This window comes from Hylobates moloch, unplaced genomic scaffold (assembly GCF_009828535.3).
Source record: "Hylobates moloch isolate HMO894 unplaced genomic scaffold, HMol_V3 SCAFFOLD_14, whole genome shotgun sequence".
In the NCBI taxonomy this organism is placed as follows: Eukaryota; Metazoa; Chordata; class Mammalia; order Primates; family Hylobatidae; genus Hylobates; species Hylobates moloch.
Window position 1 is genome coordinate 63,614,855 of NW_026652289.1, and position 15,566 is coordinate 63,630,420.

The 15,566-nt window shown below is 49.2% G+C and overlaps 1 protein-coding gene across 2 annotated transcripts in view; it reads left to right on the forward strand.

Annotated features, from left to right (window-relative positions):
- CILP (cartilage intermediate layer protein) overlaps positions 1 to 15,566 on the forward strand; it is a 195,402-nt gene that overhangs the window by 164,893 nt on the left and 14,943 nt on the right. Inside the window, exon 1 of one of the 2 annotated variants that reach the window (XM_032175146.2) lies at positions 11,015 to 15,488. The exons of the other annotated variant lie outside the window; for it this stretch is intronic. Within the exon in view, the coding sequence (XP_032031037.1) occupies positions 15,428 to 15,488 (61 nt within the window). The 5' untranslated portion in view covers positions 11,015 to 15,427. Of the gene's footprint in view, positions 1 to 11,014; positions 15,489 to 15,566 lie in introns of those variants that run through there. 2 annotated transcript variants of the gene reach the window in all.

A 15,566-nucleotide genomic window follows, 5' to 3' on the forward strand; every position in this document is an offset into this window, starting at 1 on the left:
AATGGAAAATATTAAAAGCCCATTGGCGCCAACAAGGTTCGCGCCAGGGCCAGAAAGTACGGAAAAGAGGAGGGACGTCCCTGCGGTGGACGGTACGGTGGGGGTCAGCCAGGGGGCTGCCCACGCCCTGTATCCCAGGCTGCCTCCATCTTCAGGGTTAGAGCAAACTTCTCCTGGCCAGAGGAAGGTCCTTGGGTGATGACCCCAAGAGAAAAGCCCCTTGGTGTATAAGTTGGTTTACCCCACATTCCAGAGAGGGTGGTGGGCATAGGGGTGTGTAGCCATTGAAAGTGAAATATCTTACTGGGAATGTGTGAAGCCAGGCCAGCCCAGTCCACAAACAGATTCTGAACATTCTGGGTGCTGGGATGCTGAGGGAAGGTGAGCCATGGTCCCTGTCTTCTAGGAGTTTCACCGTAGAGATGGGGCAGGCAAAAAAACAATGTCAGTAAAGTGTGACAAATGCTTTGCTGGAGGGGTATACAGGAACTGTGCAAGACAGAAAAGGGACAATTAGTTCAGCCCAAGACTAGGAGGAAGGGTTCCCAGAGTGGGTAGTACCTGGGCTGAGTCTTGCTACAAATAGATATTTCTCGAATTTGCGCAAAGCTGGTGTTTGGGTACATGCTCTTGGGAGTTAACTCTGTATTTGGAAAAAGAGACACAGAGACACAAACAAATGGACTAATTCCCCCCATGGGGGCTTCCTTTCCCACTGCCCACATCATATACGCAGCAAGGTACAAACATAAGGTAGTGGATAATGTCTCAGAATTATTTTCCATCTACCACTGCCCACCACACACACTAGGGTACAGGCACACCTGTAGTCATAAACAATTACACATATACATATATCACATATGTACAAAGTAGTGGAGAATGTACCAGAATTTTCAGTGAAAGAGCTGTTCTTGTGAGCAAAATGCTTTAATAAGAACTGGGGGTTGAAGATGAGGCCCCTGGTGGTTGGGGATCTGCAGAAACGGGGCTTCGGAGCCTGGCAAAGCTGCTCTGCTCAAAAGAGGAAGAAGGGTCTGGAAAGAGGTGCGAGGAGCAGTCGTCGGAGAGGAAGAGGAGGGAGAAAGCCGGTGTCCCTCGGTCAAGTCTACCAACCCACAAAAGCTCACTGCTCATGACTGCTTGTTGTGGGAACTAAAGGGCGTGAGCTTCATACCGAAGTTGTGGAATGGGATAGAAAACCTGAGCCTGGAGGCCAGGCGAGGTGGCTCACACCTGCAATCCCAGCACTTTGGGAGGCTAAGGCAGGTAAATCACTTGAGGTTGGGAGTTCGAGACCAGCCTGACCAACATGGTGAAACCCCACTTCTACTAAAAATACAAAAATAAAACCAGGCATGGTGGCACATGCCTGTGGTCCCAGCTACTCAGGAGGCTGAGGCAGGAGAATTGCTTGAACCCAGGAGGCAGAGGTTGCAGTGAGCCGAGATCATGGCACTGCACTCCAGCCTGGGTGACAGAGTGTAAGTCCATCTCAAAAAAAAAAAAAAAGAAAAGAAAAAAGGCCGAGCGTGGTGGCTCACACCTGTAATCCTAGCACTTTGGGAGGCCAAGGCGGGCAGATCATGAGGTCAGGAGATCGAGACCATCCTGGCTAACATGGTGAAACCCCCATCTCTACTAAAAAATACAAAAAAATTAGCCAAGCATGGTGGAGGGCGCCTGTATTCCCAGCTACTCGAGAGGTTGAGGCAGGAGAACGGCATGAACTGGGGAGGCAGAGCTTGCAGGGAGCTGAGATCGTGCCGCTGCATTGCAGCCTGGGCAACACAGCGAGACTCTGTCTCAACAAAAAAAAAAAGAAAGAAAAAAAAAGAAAGCCTGAGCCCAAAGTGGAGGAGGCTGAGAAGCAGAGGAGGCTTCCTGGAATTGATATGTTCTTTGAGGGCTTTGGTGTCCACTGGCCATGAGACGGTGGGGTTGAAAGCAATTTCATCTGGATTTCAAGGGGCAGAGAGGCTCTCAGTTGATGTTATGCAGACTCTATCATGCGCTTTCCCGCCCACCGAATCGCCTCATTTTACTGTGGAGGAAACTGAAGTCCGGAGAGGGAATGTGAAATGCCTAAGGTCACACTGCATTTGGGGATCAGAGCTGGGCATAGGCATATACGAGCTGTGACACACCCCACCAGGCTTACGTGTTCTCGTGCAGTCACTCACAAATACATACACTCAGAGTTCTGTACAACAAAACCCCTTTTCCTCAGGATGGCCTGGGTGAATCATCATCCTTGTTCCCAGAGTGTGGAGCCTCCGCATCTCCCTGGCACCCTAGAGGGAAGATCCAGGTCCACCAAATACAGAGAGCAACCAACTCTCCCTACCATCCTGTGTGAAAGGCCACTGTGATAAAACAGGAAGATCAGAGGACTGGAAATTAGACCTGGCCTGGGTTTGAGCCTGACTCAAATTCCTAAGCATCTCCAGGACCCAGGTCTTGGTAGAATTCTGGGTATACCTCATACTGTGTGCTTTCCCCACTAATTATGATCAGGCTCAGGCTGAAATGAAAATCAACAGCAGCTTTCGTTTCGTTTTAAATAGAGATGAGGTCTCACTATATCACCCAGGCTGGTCTCAAACTCCTGGGCTTAAACGATCCTCTCATCTTGGCCTCCCAAAGTTCTGGAATTACAGACGTGAGCCATTGCGCCTGGTTTCAACAACAGCTTTGATGGGTGAAGTAGCAGAAAGATGAAGGCAGCTGATGCACTCTCAGGGCATTTTCCCTCTGTTTGATTGAGGCTGGTTAATTGAGTGCAGAAGATTTAAAACCTATCCAGCCCAGGCCGGGTACGGTGGCTCACTCCTGTAATCTCAGCACTTTAGGAGGCCAAGGCGGGCAGATCACTTGAGGTCAGGAGTTCAAGACCAATCTGCCCAACATGGCAAAACCCTGTCTCTACTAAAAATACAAAAATGAGCCAGGCATGGTGGCACATGCTGGTAGTCCCAGCTACTCAGGAGGCTGAGGCAGGGGAATCGCTTGAACCCGGGAGGTAGAGGTTGCAGTGGGCAGAGATCACGCCACTACACTGCAGCCTGGGCAACAGAGCGAGACTCTGTCTAAAACAAAACAAAGCAAAACAAACAAAAACAACAACAACAAAAAAACTATCTGGCTCAGGAGTCTTCTGGGAAATAGAAGCGTCATTGGAGGGGAGGAGCAGTTTTTTAGACCCAGCCATGTCCTTGGCAATCATAGTGGTCTGTCAGTAAGAGCCCAAAGAGCTGGTCCACTGAACAGTCTGTGTCTTCCCTGAGCATACGCAGCCCCGTTCTGAAATTAGGTAAGAAAGGCATTTGTCCTCACTATTGACCTTCATACATTGAGAAAGCAATAGGGTGCTGTGCTGAGGTCAATGCCTTGAAAAGCCATAGTGTTAAAAAAAAAAAAAAAAGGAGCTGGTCAATGGAGAAAGGATAGTCTTTCAACAAATTGTACTGGAACAACTGGACATCCCCCATGTAAAAAAATGAACCCTGACCCATACTTCTTTCTAAATTTTTATTTACTTATTGATTTATTATGTTTTTGAGACGGGGTCTTGCTCTGTCGCCAAGGCAGGAGTGCACTGGCGTGATCATGGCTTACTGCAGCCTTGATCTCCCAGGCTCAAGCGATTTTCCCACCTCAGCCTCCCGAGTAGCTGGGATCCTAGGCATGTGGTCCCAGCCCAGCTGATTTTTTTTAGTTTTTGTAAAGATGGGGTCTCACTATGTTGCCCAGGCTGTTCTTGAACTCCTGAGCTCAAGTGATTCTTCCAATTTGGCTTCCCAAAGTAGTGGGATTACAGGGGTGAGCCATTGCACCTGACCTTGACCCATACTTCACATCATATATGAAAACTAGTTCAAAATGAATCATAGACCTGAAGGTAGAACCTAAAACTAAAAAACTCCCAGAGAAAACATAGGAGAGCTGAATGGGGTGGCTCATGCCTGCAATCTTAGCACTTTGGGAGCCCAAGGCGGGAAGATTGCTTGAGCCCAGGAATTTCAGACAGCAGTGAGCTATGCTCACACCACTTGTACTCCAGCCTGGACAATACAGCAAGACCCTGTCTCTAAAAACAAAAACAAAAACATAGAAGAAAAAGTCTTTGCAACTGTGGATTTGGCAATGATTTCTTAGATGCAACATCAAAAACACAATCCATAAAATAAAAAATTGATCAATTGGAAAATATAAGCCATAGACTGGGAAAAAATATTTTCAAAACATGTATCTGATAAAGGACTAGTATCCAGAATCTATAAAGTACACATAAAACTCGATGATAAGCAAATAAAAGGCACTTTGGAAGGCCGAAGCAGAAGGATAACTTGAGCTCAGGAGTTTGAAACCAGCCTGGGCAACATGAAATCCCATTTCTACAAAAAATAAAACCCAATTAGCAAGGTGTGGTGGAGTGCACCTGTAGTCCTAGCTACTTGAGAGGCTGAGGCAGGAAGATCTCTTGAGCCTGGGAGGTGGAGGTTGCAATGAGCCATCATGATGCCATTGCACTCCAGCCTGTGCAAAAGAGCAAGACCCTGTCTCCAAAAAAGAAAAAAGAAAAGAAATGACTCAATTACAAAATGGGCAAAATATCTGTACAGATACTTCATCAAAGAAGATACATGAATGGCAATTAAGATGCCTAACATCATTGGTCACTAGGGAAATGCAAATTGAAATCACAATGAGATCACACGGTACACCTATTAGAATGGCTAAAAACAAACAATCAAACATAAAACCTTGACAATATCAGGTGCTGATGTGAATGCTGAGCAACTAGAACTCATACATTGCTGGTGGGAATGTAAGAGGTACAATCACTTTGGAAAACAGTTTAGCAGTTTCTTACAAAGTTGAACACACACTTACCGTAGAGGCTACTTATAGGTATTTACCCAAAAGGAATGAAAAACATGTTTACACAAAAGCCTGTATACTAATTATAGCTAAAATGTACTTGCTAAAGACTAGAGAACTGGGCCAGGCGCGGTGGCTCACGCTTGTAATCCCAGCACTTTGGGAGGCTGAGGCCAGTGGATCACCTGAGGTCAGGAATTCAAGACCAGCCTGGCCAATATGGTGAAACTCCATCTCCCAAAAAAAATACAAAAATTAGCCAGGTGTGGTGGTGCATGTAGTCTCCAGCTACTCAGAAGGTGGAGGCAGGAGAATCACTTGAACCGGGAGGGGGAGATTGCAGTGAAGTAAGACTGTGCCACTGCACTCCAGCCTGGGTGACAGAGCGAGACTCCGTCTCAAAAAAATAAGAATAAAAATTTTTTTAAAAAAACTGAAGAACTGGCCAGACACGGTGGCTCACACCTGTAATCCTAGCACTTTGGGAAGCGAAGGTGACTGATCACTGAGGTGAGGAGTTCGAGACCAGCCTGGCCAACATGGCAAACCCTGTCTCTACTAAAAATACAAAATAATTAGTCAGGCATGGTGGTGGGAGCCTGTAATCCCAGCTACTCGGGAGGCTGAGGGAGGAGAATCACTTAAACCCGGAGGCGGAGGTGGCAGTGAACTGAGATCACACCACTGCACTCCAGCCTGGGCAACACAGCGAGACCTCATCTCAAACAAAAACAAAAACAAAAACAAAAAACAAAACAAAAAACTGAAGAACTGTAGACTATCTACATGTCCTTCATCTGGGAAATGGAGAAACAAATTGTGCTACATACATGCAACGAATACTACTCAGCAATAAAAAGGAATGAGTGGTTGATACACACAACACCATGGACGATTATACTAAATGAAAGAAACCAAATTCAAAAGGCTCGTACCATATGGCTCCATTTATATGACATTCTCAAAAAGGCAAAACCACAGTGAAAGAAAGATTTGTGGTTGCCAGCAATTGGGGATGGGGAGAAGGGTTGACTACAAAGGAAACTTCTGAGGTTTCGGAAATATTTTTTATCTTAATTGTGATGGTGTTACATGATTGTATTTGTCAAAAATCACAGAATTGTAGATCCGAAAGACTGAATTTTACAATATAAAAATTTCAACTTTTAAAAATTGGGGGTGGGATTCAAATTCCTTCTCCCTTTTGTTTGTCTTCCTTGTCACTGCCCAGCATCCTGCCCTTGAATCTCTCGTTCTCTTAGAGAAAACATTGCCCTGATTCGGCCACACTGAAGACTGCCTTGCTTCTGAGGAAAAAAGGGAAACCCACTAAGAATGGTCTCTGCAGGGCCACGTGTCTGCCTCTGTCCCACCCGCTGTCCCACCCCATCTGTGTAGGCCCAGTCGCCAAGGGCGACCCAGCCTTTCTAACCTCCATTTCACCTTCCCTGGGCTAGAGTCCTGGTGGTGACCTGGGAGGGACCAAACCCTTATGGCCCAGGTGCTGTGTGGGCGAAGATTTTTCTTGGAAAGAGGGCGGCTCCTCCCACTCAACTTCTCACAGCTGTGTTTTCTAACCACTAAAATACCCACGTGTCCGGAGAACATATAGCCAGAGAGGGCATCTACCCAGCATCCACCTCACTTCATCCCTTACCAAGGCCGCCCCTGTCACTGCTGCAGGCTTTTCTGGGCTGCCAGCATCTTGGCCAGAGCTGAAGCCACACCACACCCAGAGCCATCTGGGACCTCTCAAGGGAGTCATGAAGAGGCCTCGGGTCATGGGAAGGAGAGCAGCAGAGTCTGGTGGGTGCATGGGTGAGTTTATGCCCTAGAACACCCAGGGCACACCCATGGTGAGTGTGAATAGCCAGAGGAGGATGAACACTCTTGAGATAACACCTGGGTGAGTGTGCACCCCCTAATCCTATACAAAATTGTGAATGTGGATGTTCGTGAGAAATACAGGGGGCACTGTATGAACACTATGACGTGCACATATAGAATAGGAACTCAGCTGGTTCATGCGGTGAACACTACAATGTCACTGGATGTGAGCAAACTATAAAAGTGTGGTGGAGACACTATGGACTGTGAATATACTATGGTAAATTTGTTGAATGTCATGGTGACATTGCATGAATTCTGTAGTCAGTGGTGAAAACACTGGGGCCTCTAGGGTGTGTGTGAACACACTGTGATAAGCATGGTGGACGCTTTAGATTCTGTGTGTGAACATAAGGCCCTGACTGGACTGAATCCAAAATAGGAACACTGAGGTGACCCTGCTTTAAGCTTGAGAAGCATTCTGGGGTGACCACAGTGAGCATGTTATGCACAGGGCGGAGAGCTCTACTGAGCACGTTTTGGAGTATCTGCTGTGATCATAGCCCGTTCTCTGGGAATCTTCTCCCACCTATGGCCGCTGAGTAAGCACACGCTTATAAGACTAGGTGCTGATCAGTAGGCTGCAGTATTCGCAGCAACCAATGTGGCATGTGCGGTGCTGAAGGTTTCTTTGTTTTCTCCTATTTCCTAAATTGGAGTTACTATGGTTGCTTAGTGTTGCTCAACTGTTCTGGAGTGTGTTGCTATGGTTACAAGATGGCAAGGGTTACATAGGTGGGTTTGGAACGGAACAAATGATGGGTAAACTCTGAGGTTGACAGCTATTAAAGTGGTTTCTTCATATCATGACTCTTGACTTTTTTTTTTTTTTTTTTTGAGATGGAGTCTAGCTTTGTCACCCAGTCTGGAGTGCAGTGGCACAATCTCAGCCCATTGCAACCTCCGCCTCCTGGGTTCAAGTGATTCTCCTGCTTCAGCCTCCCAAGTAGCTGGGATTATAGGTGCCCACCACCACGACTGGCTAATTAAGACTGTCTCAAAAAAAAAAGGCCAGGCGCGATGGCTCACACCTGTAATCCCAGCACTTTGGGAGGCCAAGGCGGGCGGATCACCTGAGGTCGGGAGTTTGAGACCAGCCTGACCAACATGTAGAAACCCCGTCTCTACTAAAAATACAAAATTAGCCAGGTGTGGTGGTGCATGCCTGTAATCCCAGCTACTCGGGAGGCTGAGGCAGGAGAATTATTTGAACCTGGGAGGCAGAGGTAGTGGTGAGCTGAGATTGTGCCATTGCACTCCAGCCTGGGCAACAAGAGAGAAACTCCGTCTCAAAAAAAAAAAAAAAAAAAAAAGTAGACCTTATCTTATTGGTTACAAGCAAGTCATGAGGCCAGCTCAGATTCAAGGGGAGGAAGATTAGATTCTATCTCCTGATGATGGATTAGTGTAGTTACATTGTATGAGAACATAAGGAAGGGGAAATACCATTGCAGCCATCTTTGGAAAATACAGATTGCTACAGCCTCCTTTAGAATAAAGCCATCCCAGAGGAAGCAATTGAGATATGGAAAAAGAAAAGTTCTGATGATGTTGTCTGAGTACCTAGATCCAACTTTTACCAAGATTTCCATCATCAGAACCATCAGATTCTTTTTCTGCTTAAACCATTTTGAGGCCGGGCATGGTGAATCACGCCTGTAATCCCAGCATTTTGGGAGGCCAAGGCAGGCGGATCACCTGAGGTCAGGAGTTCGAGACCAGCCTGGCCAACATGGCGAAACTGAGTCTCTACTAAAAATACAAAAATTAGCCAGGCGTGGTGGCATGCACCTGTAATCCCAGCTACTTGGGAGGCTGAGGCAGGAAACTCACTTGAACCCTGGAGGTGGAGGTTGCAATGAGCCAAGATCGTGCCACTGCACTCCAGCCTGGGCAACAGAGTGAGACTCTGTCTCAAAAAAAAAAACCAAACATTTTGAGCTGTGCTTTATTACTTGCAACTGAAAGAGCTTTTACTCTTAGTGTATCAGTTATCTATTGCAGCATAACAAACCACTCCAAAGCTCTGTGGCTTAAAACAATGATTTATCATTTCTTATGATTCTGTGGGTTGGCTGTACAGAATCACGGTCCAGACCGTTCCTCTGTTGGTCTCATCTGGACTTTCTCAGGCAACTGCATGGGTGGAAAGTTCAAGATGGCCTCATTCACCTGTCTGGCCACTGGCTCAGGGTCTCAGTTCTTATCCACGTGGTCTCTCATCCTCCAGTAGGATAGACTGACTTCCTTAGATGGTTGACAATGTTCCAAGAGAGTGATGGTGGAAACTGTAAGGTCTCTTGAGGCCTAAACTCCAGAACTTATGCAACATCACTTCTGTTCTAGTCCTTTATTCAAAGCAAGTCACAAAGTCAGTCCAGGTCAAAGGAATGAATAAATAGGCTCCACCTCATAATGGAAGAGTTGCAAAGAATGTGTGGCCATATTTAATCCACCACAATGTGGTAGATAGCTGGATTATGTTAGATGGGAACATCTTTGGAATTAGCATATATACAGGAAGCAGGGTGTGTGTGCCAGGCAGGTGGGACAGATTGTTCTAGGCATGTGCCCACTGAGGAGCCTACGGTTGGGGTGTGACTTCCATGGTGGGTCCTCTGAGCTGAGGACCCTATGACAAGGTGTACATTAGACCTCTGGTTCACAGGGGCAACTTGGAGCCAAAGACCTACCATAGCTGAGTGACTTCATGCCTCTTAGCCTCAGTTCATCCTCTGTAAAATGGGCATGCTGATCCCTGCCTCACAGATTGACTGTGAGACTGAAGATGAGATGGTCACCACTAATGTGCCTTGTAAATGACAGAGTGTCATCTACATGTGACTGTGTAGTATTATCTGAGATCCGAGGAAGAAATACTCAAGATGGGCCTGGGTAGTCACAGAGGGCAGGAAGGAGGATACCGAGACAGGGATTTGAAGAAGGACATTCACACTGGTGAGGGAGAAGGGCCGTATTTCAAGATGAGAAGCTGGAGAATAAAATTATAAAGGCACAGAGGTAGAACAGTGACAGATGGTACCCAGGAGAGGGAGGAGAGCAACTTGGTCAGAGGGTGAGACCCCTCTACCACCCTGGACTCTGGGTTTCTGGGTTCCCAGGCAGTGGGGCAGCAGCCACTGATGGTCACTCAGAACTATAGCCAAGGCTTCCATTCTTCAAGGATCATCAGCTGCTTGTCCCCTCGCAGTTCTCCAAGGCCTCCTCCAGCCACAGGGGGTGACAACAGGAGGCGGCAGGCAGGTGGTCAGAGAGTCAGAGATAGAGCACCCTCCTCTGGAGCCACCAGGATCAGGTCAGAACCCTCCCAATGTTCCCAAGCTCCTTTCCCCACTGCAGGGTGTGGACTCCTGGCTATAGGCTTGGGTTACAGGTGGCCTAGCTAAGCTGGGCTCCAAGTCCCTTCATCCCCTGGGCAGGGATGGGGTGATTGATGGGTTTCCAGCATGTTCCAGGCAGAAGCTTGGAGCGGCTGCAGAGTAGCCTGGCTTGCAGAAGCCCCAGATGGCCACTCGTGGCTGAGGCTGACCCACCCAGGCCAGGCCTTGGACAGTCTAGACCTACGGCCACCTCCGAAGCCCTCTGTATTCTGGGGTCCTTGCTGAGGACAGCAATAGCTTCCCCCCACAAAAGGAGGCCTGGGAAGACAGAGTCAGGGCAGGCTCAGATTTCCCCAGTCTAGCCCACAGCTCATTCCTACTTGGAGACAGGAAAGGACTCCGATGGGAGTATGGGAGGAGGCAAGATATGAGACAGGTGGACAGAAATGGCACGGTGGAATTGGAACCCAGCCCTCAGCCCTGTACTTACCATATTAACACGCACTGGCCACTTGGGGCTAGGTAAGTGAGGGCCTCAGTGTGAGTGCTGGGCTGAATGAGGAGACCCAGGCAGGAATCCTGGCCTAAAACACTCCACTTTGCCCAATCCTCACCCATAGGGTACCCTGCCTCCCACTACAGAAAGAGATGGAGGTGACTGGGAGGCTGGGGAGGCCTCTGTCACCCACCCTGGCATTCCACAGAATGAAGGCCTTGGAGAGCAGCTGATTACCCTGACCTTGAACTCTGGTTTACCTCCCACTACCTTCCTTTCCTGTGTATCTCTCTTGCTGTCCTTATCCAGCCTTGGTGGTCATATCTGCTTCTCTGGCCTTCCTCCTGACCTTGACTCCACACTGGCTTCTCTGACTTCTGCCAGACACCTAGGAGCAGTCGTTCCCTCCACTCTCTCCTCCCAGCTCTGTTTACTGTCAGTACAGATGGTCCCCAACTTAGGATGATTCAAGTTACAATTTTCCGACTTTATGATGGTGCAAATGTGACACAAATTCAGTAGAAACTACTTTCCTGTACAACCATTGTGTTTTTCACTTTCAGTACAGTATTCAATGTATCACATGAGATATTCAATACTTTATGGTAAAATAGGCTTTTTGTTAGATTATTTTGTCCAACTGTAGGCTAATGTAGGCTAATGTAAGTGTTCTGAACATATTTAAGGAAGGCTAGGCTAAGTTCTGATGTTCAGTAGGTTAGGTGCATTAAGCGTATTTTTTTACTTATGATATTTTCAACTTACAGTGGGTTTATTGGGACATTACTATAAGTCAAAGAGCATCTGTATATCTCAAACCTTGCAATCTCAGAGCTGGCAGGGGCCTGCAAACTCACTCAGTCCAACTCCTGTTGCACACCTGAGGCCCAAGGTTACTTGGGTTCTTGCTAGTTCGTGGTCACATATCAGAATCAGCAACAGCCAGGACTAGGCTTCTGAATTCCAAATTTCTATTTTTCTCCTGCCCTTTGATCTGGGGATTGTGGCTCAGCCTCTGTCTGTCTGTCTATTCCTTAGGCCATCAGATTTCACATGGGGTTCACTCAGTTCAGACGTCTGTAGTCAAAGCCATGGCTGAAACTGAGTCATGGCTTGGCTCTAACAAGTTGGATCAGGCTGGGGCCAACTACAGGGCTTATGAACCAAGGGCTGGTGGCCGGGAGGGAGACGGGGCTCCAGGAGATAAAGCAAATCAGATCTGTGCCCCAGGTCTACTTGGGAACCATTGCTGCTCTGCGTCCTTTCTCCATCCCCACTCTCTTCTCCAGCAGATTTTTTTCTTTTTTTTCTTTTAGACCAAGTCTCACTCTGTCACCCAGGCTGGAGTGCAATGGCACGATCTTGACTCGCTGCAACCTCTGCCTCCTGGGTTCAAGCCACTGTCCTGCCTCAGTCTCCCGAGTAGCTGGGATTACAGGCACACTCCACTATGCCTGGCTAGTTTTTCTGTTTTTAGTAGAGACGGGTTTCACTATGTTGGCCAGGCCAGTCTTGAACTCCTGACCTCAAGTGGTCCACCTGCCCCTGTCTCCCACAGTGTTGGGATTACAGGCGTGAGCCACTGCACCCAGCCTCCCAGTATATCTTGTCAAAGGCAATACTCAGAGAAAACAGCTCTTACGCACACATACACACACACACGGAAAGACACATACACACAGGAAAAGGCATAAACACACACACACGGCGCTCTCTGGCATGCGGGTATGCACTGTTGTACCATGGGATCATTTCCATGTGAGGCTCTTTCCTCCGAGTGCAAGGATACATCTCTTTTCTTGTGCCTTCCCAGTGCCCGGTCTAGAGCCTGGGAATAAGAGCTTGGTAAAGGTATGTGGAGAGAGTGAGCTGACCCTGGTGTGGACGGCCACAGGACCAGGCCTCCATTTCCAGTTGCCGGCATGAGGCAGGAAGCCCAGCCCAGGCTAGATGAGCCTGCTACATGAGGCAGGACCTGGGAAGCTCCCACTGTGGTCCTTAGTACACTCGCTCTTCATCTTCTCCCTTCAACTGGGGCTCTATCACTGTGACCAGTCAATCTCAAAATGTGATCCATGAACCAACAGCATCAATATCATCTGGGAACTTGTTAGAAATGCAAAGTCTCAGGCCCCACTGAATCAGAAACTCTGGGTGTGGGGTCCAGAAATCTGCTTTAACCGCCCTCCAGGTGATTCTAACACATGCTAAAATTAGAGAACCAGTGTCTGTGCAAACAGATAACCTCATGCTGGGGCCAGGGGCGGGGAGTGGGGGTGTGAAGCCCTAAAGCATATGCAGCTGCATACGCCCCCTATGGGTAAGACTGGCTGTTCACATGCTGGTGGATGCCTATACCTGAAGGCAGATACGTACTCACACGCATGCACATATATGAGCATCAGGGTCTCAGAAGAGTCCACATGCTAGAGCTCTGGGGTCTCAGTGGGTACCAGCAGGCACTCAGATGGAAGTGGGGGGGAGAAAGGAAGAACTGTTCTCACCAGCTGACAACCTATGCCCCACAATTCTTTTGTCCCTCATCCCTTCTGAGGTTCCCTGAGTGTTCCCTCAGAAGTCAGAGAAGCTGAGTAGTTGCCCAACTCAGACCAGACACACCCAGCTGAGAGGCCAAGGTGGCCTATGTGCCTAAGAGTGTTTGGAGTATGTGCTAAGACCAGCAAAGTCTTTTCTCTGTGTGGGCGAGCCAGGGCCAGGAGAATGTGGGGCAGCAGCAAGCTAGGCTTAGGTAAGAGCACATCATCCCCTGGGCCATGAAATGCTGCCCAGATATAGAATTCCCCGCAGCCCCTTCCCAGGGCTGTTTCCAGTGCCCAGCCCACCTCCTGACCCCTCTCTCTGCTCTGGACTGTGATACCCCAGGCCGCTGCCCACCTGGCCCATCACCAGGTCCTGCGGCATCTCCTCCTTAGTATCTAGACATAAAATCCTGGCTTCTGTGAGCTGCAAGGGGACATGGGGAGGGGAGAGGGAGGCTCATGCTCAGATCTGGTTTCGCTGCTGCTTCCCCTGGCTGGCTGCCACAGGCTGAGCCACCAGCTGTGCTATATAAGGCCGGCACTGGACTGCTGGAGAGGCGAAGGCTTGGACCCCCAGCTAAGGAGTCCTGCTCAAGACACGGTGAGCTCCACTCCTATTCCCCTCACCACATCCCTGCACCCCACTGCTGGACTCAACTGCTCCTGCCCTCCCCCGACTACCCCATTCCCTTCTCCCCACCTCCCCCGACTTTTTGCTGCCTGATCCTTCATCCCCCACAGAGAAGACTCCCTTTCTGCTTTGGGAATCTGCTTTCCCCCATTGGCCCAAAGTCCTCTCCCTCCCCCACCTGAGGACAGGAACCCCCAGATGGTCCCACTTAGGGTTTCCATACCTCTGGGTGCCCTGCTTTATTCCCTGCGGTCAGCCAGTCTGCTTTGTCCAAGTGTTCTGAGGAGCGTGGGATGGCGAGCCTAACCATCAGGGCATATGCTGAGGAAACGGCGGGGATGCTGAGAAACCTCTGTGGGCTGCCAGATGGGAAATGGTTTTTCCACAAGGTGTCTCAGGCCACCTCAGCCTCCAGACATCCCTGGAGCAGGCTCAGGCTCAGGCTGAATGCGGTGCAGACCAGCAGACTGCTCAGCTCCCTGCTTGGAGCCCAGAGTGATACACACAATGTGGAGGACTTTGGGACGTCCTGGTGACTCTGCTCCCTCATCTGAGAAACAGGTAGTGGTGGGGCTAGTGTTTTTAGAGCTAGAAGGTCTGCAGCATGGGACTGGTTTGTTCTTCCCCTGGAATATCCAAGTGTTTTCAGATATGTGTATTTTTTAGAGAGGAGGACTCTTCCCTTTCCTACCACACCCTGGACTTAGGATGTTGAAGGGAACCACTTTTGAATCCCCAGAAACGAGTCAGATTCTGGGCTGGCCGGAGCTCTGGGGAGACATAAAAATGTTCTGCTCAGCTGCGGCCTGGGCCACGCACGCCCCATGGTTCCTTGCCCTTGTCCCAGGCCTGCTTTCCTCTCCTGACCCTTGCAGTTCCTCACCCACGCTCAGCAGTTACTGGGGAGCCCTGGCCTCTCACAGTGCATCCCCTCTGCTTTCCGTCAGCTGGCTCCTGGCTGTGTAACTCCCAGTCAGGCCCCAAACAAAAAGGCCAGAAATGTGCTCCAGCTGCAGCCCGTGCACATCTGGGAATGTGTTCACGGAGGTGGTATGTCCGAGGCATCTGCAACCTCCAGCCAGCCTGCCTTATGAGAGACCAGTGGAGTCGGAGCCAAGTCTTCATGGCCTTAATATGTACCCGCCTGTGCGAGAGTGTGAACTCCATCAAAGGATGGCAAAACAAATGCCCCTCAGGCCTGGGTCTTAGAAGTGACTAATGAGTCACCAAGAGGCTGCTGGGGGTGAGCCCTGGACTCTCCTCATTGGCAAGGAACCTCCTCGCCCCTGCTTGTCCTTGTGCCCCATCTCCATGTGGGGCCCTGGAGCCTACCCCCAGGGATGGAACCTAGTCTGCCTCATTTGAACTCAGATTCTGAGCCTCTGCACCTCCCAAGCTACCTGGTTTCACAACTCAGGCAGATGTCACTCTCATATCATTCTGTCCACCTTTCCCTCCTTGACAGGTCAAGAAGTATTTCTGCTTGAGCCATAAGCGATGATTCAGAAATATGAAACCTGACAAGCTTTGTTTCTTTACAGGTCACTGGATCTGAGAAACTTCCCAGGGGACCGCATTCCAGAGTCAGCGACTCTGTGAAGCATCCTCACCTACCTCTTGCCACGTTCCCACGGGGCTTGGGGGAAAGATGGTGGGGACCAAGGCCTGGGTGTTCTCCTTCCTGGTCCTGGAAGTCACATCTGTGTTGGGTATAGGCTAAGTATCTGCTGGCTCCCAAATCTTCCACTTGCCACAGTGAGGTCGTGTCTGGTCTGGGACTGAACTAT